Source organism: Physella acuta, unplaced genomic scaffold (assembly GCF_028476545.2).
Source record: "Physella acuta isolate Inbredline_101_S28 unplaced genomic scaffold, ASM2847654v3 ptg000087l, whole genome shotgun sequence".
Classification (NCBI taxonomy): Eukaryota; Metazoa; Mollusca; class Gastropoda; family Physidae; genus Physella; species Physella acuta.
In genome coordinates this window covers 529,097-536,608 of record NW_026731607.1, presented here as the reverse complement: position 1 = coordinate 536,608, position 7,512 = coordinate 529,097, and the positions used below count along the sequence as shown (strand labels likewise).

At 32.6% G+C, this 7,512-nt stretch overlaps 1 protein-coding gene across 2 annotated transcripts; it reads right to left on the bottom strand.

Moving 5' to 3' along the window:
- Window positions 1-483: 483 nt before the first annotated feature.
- On the bottom strand, window positions 484-5,991 carry LOC131927486 (kelch-like protein 24a). 2 transcript variants are annotated; one of them, XM_059283170.1, is made up of 2 exons: window positions 5,926-5,991; window positions 484-2,122 (listed from the first exon to the last, which is right to left on the bottom strand). In XM_059283170.1, the coding sequence occupies exon 2, from the start codon at window positions 2,098-2,100 to the stop codon at window positions 889-891; it is 1,212 nt and encodes a 403-aa protein (XP_059139153.1). In that variant the 5' UTR covers window positions 2,101-2,122; window positions 5,926-5,991; the 3' UTR covers window positions 484-888. The 2 variants fall into 2 exon arrangements, with proteins under 2 accessions (XP_059139153.1, XP_059139142.1); XM_059283159.1 differs by having other exon boundaries at window positions 5,920-5,986.
- Window positions 5,992-7,512: the final 1,521 nt, after the last annotated feature.

Below are 7,512 nucleotides of genomic sequence, written 5' to 3'. Positions count from 1 at the left end.
CTAAATTCACCAAAACATAACTCACCTAAACTTGTTTATCCTTAAAGATCTGAACCTAACCTACCACAGCCTCCGTCTAAGACTAAGCCACACTGATCCAGCTTAATAAATCCCACAAATCTATTTTTAATTAATCTTCAAGGTTCTAAACTGCAAAACTAAACTAACATTATCATGGTATATAAAGATACCGTGTGCTTGAATAATGCACTTAAAAGTGGAAAATTAATTATTTTATTGTAATATACAATAAAGCTTTACTATTTGAATAACCATAAATAAAAGCGTGCGTCTCTTCCAACACGCTTTTCTTTATAGTCATTTAATTAGTAGAGTGTTATTATATATTGAAAGAAAATCATTTTGTTCATCTTTTTAATGCATTATTACATAAAAGCGTTTTATTAAAACGTTTTTTATGTAATTTTGAAATTACACATTACAATCAGTTTTAAAGAAACAAACACAATGATTGGCGGCTAAACTTGATGTCAATCTATTACAGCAGAATACGACACAATTAGTTTATATTTATTAGAAAACAAACGAAACAAATTGTATAAAAGATCTAAAATAAATAAAATCAAAAGTTGTTTTTTTTTCCACTTACGTAAAGGTATTGGTAAAATGTGTGTGTTTTAAAATGGCCTCGAGATAAATTTTACACTGACCAACGGCCTACCTCTAATCAAACAAAATACAAACAACGTAAGAATATGTTCAGTGCTACAATCAAAATCGATAATGTAGTTGAATTAAAACGTTGGTGTAATTCAGACATGTAGTATTGAATGTAATTGTGTTGAATGGCAGCTCTTGTGATTACCATATGCTTGTAGTAACAGATCGATTGTTTTAAGATGAGGGTGTGTTTGTTGTTTAGACATGTTACCTAGTTTCAAAACAAAAATGATAAATCAAACCGAAAAATGCACAGAAAAGTACTAAAGTTAGCATAGAACCCACGGAAAGTAGAAAATTTTCACTGGATCTATTAAAACTACTAGGGATCGTAGTTTGATCTTGTCCATTGGCGTGGCTCAGAAAAATATCTCTGATTTCATCAGATTCAGAATCTGTGGTTTTATCGGATTCAACCTCCAAGTCTGATTCTGATGAATGTGAAATTGATATGGACCCTTGAATAATCATTTCTGAATTTGTGGGACTAATTTTTTTGGAACCAAATATTGTTGGACAGAATCTTGTGGCAGCGATCTTGTTAACAATAGTCATGGCTTGTACATTTTCGATGACAAATTTATTGTTCATAAGTTTGGCTAGGCACTCGTTGCTTGTTCTCTGGAGAGAAATTAATGCAAGTAATTGACCAAGGTATGATCTTCTAGACGTTAAATCCCCCCGTTCATCAGTTGTAGAGTTCACCTTTCTACATTTTAATTTTAGTGAATCAGTTCCTGTCTCTGGCGTTTGAACCATGCTGGAACATTTCTTCGGCTCATCTGTGAGATAGTCGTCATCTGAACATGTCCATTTTAAAACAGATTGCACGAAAAAATCAGTTCTATAATACTGGTACCTACAGTGATTTAAAATATATTTAAAATCGTCAAAAGAGAGTTGAGCGAAGGCGTTTGATTCTAAAATCTCCTGAAAATTCTTCACCATAAACAGTCTAACTCTAGTTATAACATCTAAAGAGTCCAACAGCTGAGCAGTTATAAGTATATCCCAGTAGTTTTGTAAATTTACTCTGTCTTTGACAAAGTTTTCACATAGTGAAACTAAAAATATGATCTGCAGTTGGTTTGAAGCATGCCATATGGCAAGGATATTATCGTCATTTAGAACATTTCTCCCTCCATAGATGAAATCCAGTATGAGACCAAATGTTTCTGGCGAGATGCCCTCTATGGTACAGCTTGATTCAGATTTTTCTCTCATATCTGTCCTCATGAGAGCCTCAAAGAAACCAGAGCAGGAACTTAAGACAAACTTCTGACAGTTGAACTGGAAGTCGCCAATGTTGACCGTAAAGTCAGTAAAATTGTCCTTATTGCCTCGCAAACACTTGTAAACTTCTGTAACTATTTTCAAGTCAAGGTCGCTATGTACAGAATTTTGATCCGGATTAAACATGGCGACTGTAGATGTTAAGATTCTGAAAACAATAAAAAATAAACCGGGAGTGATCTCCCCTAAACTTTCTCGAATATTCTTATACTAGGCATGCTGCCCAGCTTCGCTTAGGCTTTCGAAAACATTGAGAATTTGAATGCTTAATTAATTCGCCCGAGGGTCGGTCTACGACCTCAGGAGTTATGAAGAGGTTCCTACGTGGACAAATTTTTTTCGATTTATAGCTCATATAAGGCGCCGGTCAGTCGAGGTCAGTTTTGACCCCCTCATGGTAGACTTTTCGGCCAACCGGCCCTCGTGTTCTGTCGCCCCAAGGCAAGATCCTGCCAAATTTGAAGCGCCTGCGGCGCCGGGAAGTGCCCTATCGGACACCCGACAACTTTGCTTTATCTATATATAATAGAGATTAGCAAATTGCAAAGATAAACAAAGATTTCAATAAAGTAATTAAGGCCTGAAATACTTTAGTATAGAAATGTATTGTTTGATAAAGATTCTAGATCTAGGTAGGGTCTACATCTGTGTAAGTCTAGTTTCTCCGTAGATCTAGATCATCTAGATCTAGATCTAGATCTAGAATACTAATTAATTTTTTTTTAAGTTTAGCCCGAGCAAAATATAAAAAAATAGATTAACCAAGGTGACTTGGTGCGTCTCGAACTCGCACCACCTGCGTGAGTTTAAGTACACTATCATCTCCGCTATATAGGCACCTTAGACAACACGGAGAATAAAAGACGTATTTTAAAATCTTAACTTACGCGAATATGCCTATTCTTTCAAATTAATTTTTTTTATCCCAAATTAGCCAGTTCCAAAAAAAGACTTTGTATAAAATAATTATGTCTTGAAATAGTTTAGTCCTAATATAGAAATTTATTTTTGGAATAGATTCTAGTGAAGTTAGAGTCTAAATCTTGATCTTAGCGTCTACGTCTCGATATAGAAACCTAGATCTAGTTATTGCGTAGATTTGTAGATTTAGATCTAGTCTAGATCTAGAATCTCTAGATCTAGAATCCAAATAAATAAAATAAATTTTATGAGTTTAGGCCGGAAAAAATTGTATTGTATACATTTCATAGTGTACGTAGATCTAAATCAAATTTGAATGAAATAGTTCATTTCTTTTTATTCAAAACACAGCAGATGACGTCATTAGTTAATGTATAAGCAATAGCGACGTCACAGTTTTATGCGTTCTTTTTCACATGTATTAATGCTTTTCCGGTTGCATAAATAATACTGTTTCTCTACATTCGAATACGCCTTTATTTTTTATTTTTCTTCTTTAAATAAAATTGTGGTTATACATTTAAAACATCTAACATATTATTTTCAACAAAAGTCCGTAAAAAGTTCTCGATATATCGCTGCCGATTCTGACGTGATGTCCGGCGAAAATTTTTTGCGGACAGAGAGAGAGAGAGAGAGAGAGTGCGAACTTGGCCTATTATAGATTTAGATAACTTGGAATATAGACATGATTTTTAATTACTTAAACTTTTTAAAATAGAATAGAATCTCATAGAAAAAAGATTTGCGCACGAAGCGAACGCCAAAACAAAATGTGCATAATAGTGCGCAATATTATTAGTACTTTATAAATTTACATGCGTTCTTTGAGAAATCGGAAATAGCATAAAATAGTACTTCCGGTCAACGGAAATTACTCAAAGTTTAACAGAAGGTAGAGAATTAGATCTTTTACTTACATGTGAAATTTCAATTATCTATCTAAAATAGTACTCAAGTTATAGGCTTTTGAAAAATTCAAAGTAGAAAAAGTACCAGTTCCGGTTGTCGGAAATCGCTCAAAAGTTGATACGGATCTACGATTTTGATATAATACTTATATATGAAATTTCATCAACCTAGCTGTAACGGTACTCAAGTTATCGTGTTTACACACGGACACACACACAGACACACAGACACACAGACACACACACACACACACAGACATACGGACAAGATTGCAAAATTATGTTTTTTCCGTATCAGTGAGGTGTAAAACGTCGAGATCTGTAAAAATCTCGATTTTTTTTTTTTGCACGATTACAATACTTTCTCTATACTTCGTATATACGAGAAAGTAAAAAGAAAATAAACCGGTAGTGATCTCCCCTAAACTTTCTCGAATATTCTTATATAAAACAACAGGGAATGGTAACTGGGGATATAGTTATGATTTTTAATCCATTTTAAATACTTAAACTTTTAAAAATAGAATAGAATCTCATAAAAAAAACATTGCGCACCAAGCAAACGCCGAATAAAAACGCGTATAATAGTGCGCAATATTATTAGTACTTTAAAAATTTACATTAGTTTTTTGAGAAATCGGAAGTAGCGTAAATTACTACTTACAGTCAACGGAAATTACTCAAAATTTAACAGAAGGTAGAGAATTAGATCTTTTACTTACATGTGAAATTTCATTTATCTATCTGAAATAGTACTCAAGTTATAGGCTTTTAAAAAATTCAAAGTAGGAAAAGTACCACTTCCGGTTATCGGAAATCGCTCAAAAGTTTATACGGATCTACGATTTTGATAAAATACTTATATATGAAATTTCATCAACCTAGCTGTAACGGTACTCAAGTTATCGTGTTTACACACGGACAGACACACACACGGACAGACACACACACACACAGACATACGGACAAGATTGCAAAATTATGTTTTTCCGTATCAGTCAGGTGTAAAACGTCGAGATTTGTAAAAATCTCGATTTTTTTTTTTTTGCACGATTACAATACTTTCTCTATACTACGTATATACGAGAAAGTAAAAAATAAGAATTTTAAATGTGAAGACTACTAAGTCAGAAAACAAATAGACATTATCGAGCCTAGATTTTTAAGTGCTGGATTATATATATATATATATATATATATATATATATATATATATATATATATATATATATATATATATATATATATATATATATATATATATATATTGCTAACACATGAGTAAGACACACACCTAGGAAAGAGTGGCTATAATTTACGACAGTCTAGAACTAAACCCAACCCCAATCATAGACATATGTCTAAGCCTAACCTAAGCCTAATTCTAGCCCTTACCCTAACATTTAGGATAAGGTACTTCTTGGGGGAAGGTAATTGACAGGGGGTAATATCTCCGGGGTAATGTCCATCTCCCGTCAAACTGTAAATTCCTGTCAATCTTTGAACGACTTTTTGTAATTAGAAGTTGTACTTACTCTAACTCCGGTTTCTAAATGGCTATAACTTTATAACCGTTTTAGAGATGTGAACGAAATTTCAAATTTAAGTAAATCATTGTTTGTGAAAATATCTAAGGATTTGTGAAATCTTCATAGTAAGAGAAAGTGATATTTTATTCTAATGAATTGGGAACAAGATAACTTGAAAACTGTTTCAGCTATTTCTACTTTACTAGATCTATATACACAGTTTGAGTTCATTTAGTACGCAATTATTTTTTTCTACGACATTCTCTTAATATAAAAAAAAAGTTGCGGTTTATTACAAAGAGTTCTATATTTCTAGATCCTGATTGCACTGAAAGTATCTTCCCTTTTTCTGTTAAAGAAGAATATACAAGACATTTTCGGGGAGATCAGACCCGCTTTATCTTGAATATGCATTTAAAAATTCAATGCTATACGTGTTGGGTCCATTATCATTAATTTAATGCTTTAGAATACCATTGATATAAACATTGTAAGTCCATGCTTAACGACACACACTTTTTGTATTCATATTCTATTAACAAAATGATTTATTCCTTTCTGAGAATATTTATAATATTTTATACCTATACCTTCTTTATGCAAAGTTCAAAAACAAATTAAATTAAGTATACAGTTGACATTAGTTTTTAGTTTGCCGCCATTGATAACAATATAGTCACGTTCAACTGTGAATGCATTAAAACAAAGAACGCTTTTTTTTGGAATCCCCGATGAAAGAGTATTATTAGATTAAGACCTTTTTATTAAAACACAGCTAAATGTGTATAGAACGTAGAATACGTACTCACAGTGTCGTGTAACAAACAGTTCTACCATGACTCAAAGACAAACATTTTTTGCTAACTTGGTACAATTTATTTACTGTATGATAAGCAAAATGCAACGGCGTGAATCAGTGGTTGTTTCATTGTTGTTTGCCGCAGTTTTTTTTGTGCAAGTGTTAATGTGCTAGCATGCGTTTAGTCAGGCGTTTGATAGATTCTGTAATAAAATACACATTCAGAAATGTACTATTTAAAGCATCCTTGATGATAAAGTTGCAAATTATTTCGGCTTTTTATTATTTTGTTTAGTTACCGAAATTTCTTTAGAGTCATATGCGCCAAATATTTAGTTTAAAACGAAAAACAAAGTCTCTATTTTTATAACCAAATTTGTTGTAATAAAACCCAAAATGATTTTAAAAATATTTAATAGGACATTTGAGACTTTTTATGCTCTATACAGTGGAGTCCAACACTACTGCTCTATAGAGTGGAGTCCAACACTACTGCTCTATAGAGTGGAGTCAAACACTACTGCTCTATAGAGTGGAGTCCAACACTACTGCTCTATAGAGTGGAGTCGAACACTACTGCTCTATAGAGTGGAGTCAAACACTACTGCTCTATAGGATTTACTCAAACTATACTTCTTTATAGGTTTTACTCAAACTATACCGCTCTATATATTGGAGACAAACACTACTTCTCTATAGGGTGGCGTCAAACACTACCGCTCTAAAGGGTTTACTTGCGGTTGAGAACTGTAACCACCCAGCTCTGAGGGGTACCTAACTCACGCTTGGTAAAGTAAAGGCGGCTGGTACTCAAGTTATAGGCTTTTGAAAAATTCAAAGTAGAAAAAGTTCCAATTCCGGTTATTGTAAATCGCTAAAATGTTGATACGGATCTACGATTTTAATATAATACTAATAAATGAAATTTCATCATCCAAGCTGTAACGGTAATCAAGTTATCGTGTTTACAGACACACAGACACACATAAACACACAGACATACGGAACAGATTGCAAAACTATGTTTTTCCGACTCAGTGAGCCCTAAAACGTCAAGATTTGCAAAAATCTCTTTTTTGTTTTGCACGATTACAAGATTTTCTCTATACTTTGTATATACGAGAAAGTAACAAGTATAAAAATAAATTATACCCTACTATTTAAATATATATATATATATATATATATATATATATATATATATATATATATATATATATATATATATATATATATATATATATATATATATATATATGATTGCCCACCCTAACCACAACCAACCAAAACACACAAAAAACGCAAAGACAAACCAAACCACAAACACAAAGAAAACACAAACGCTAAGGCAAACAAAAAAGCAAACGAAAACAACTCC

What these genes read in the sequence shown, in the direction of transcription:
- LOC131927486 (XM_059283170.1), bottom strand. Translation starts at nt 2,100, where the DNA reads ATGTTTAATCCGGATCAAAATTCTGTACATAGCGACCTTGACTTGAAA.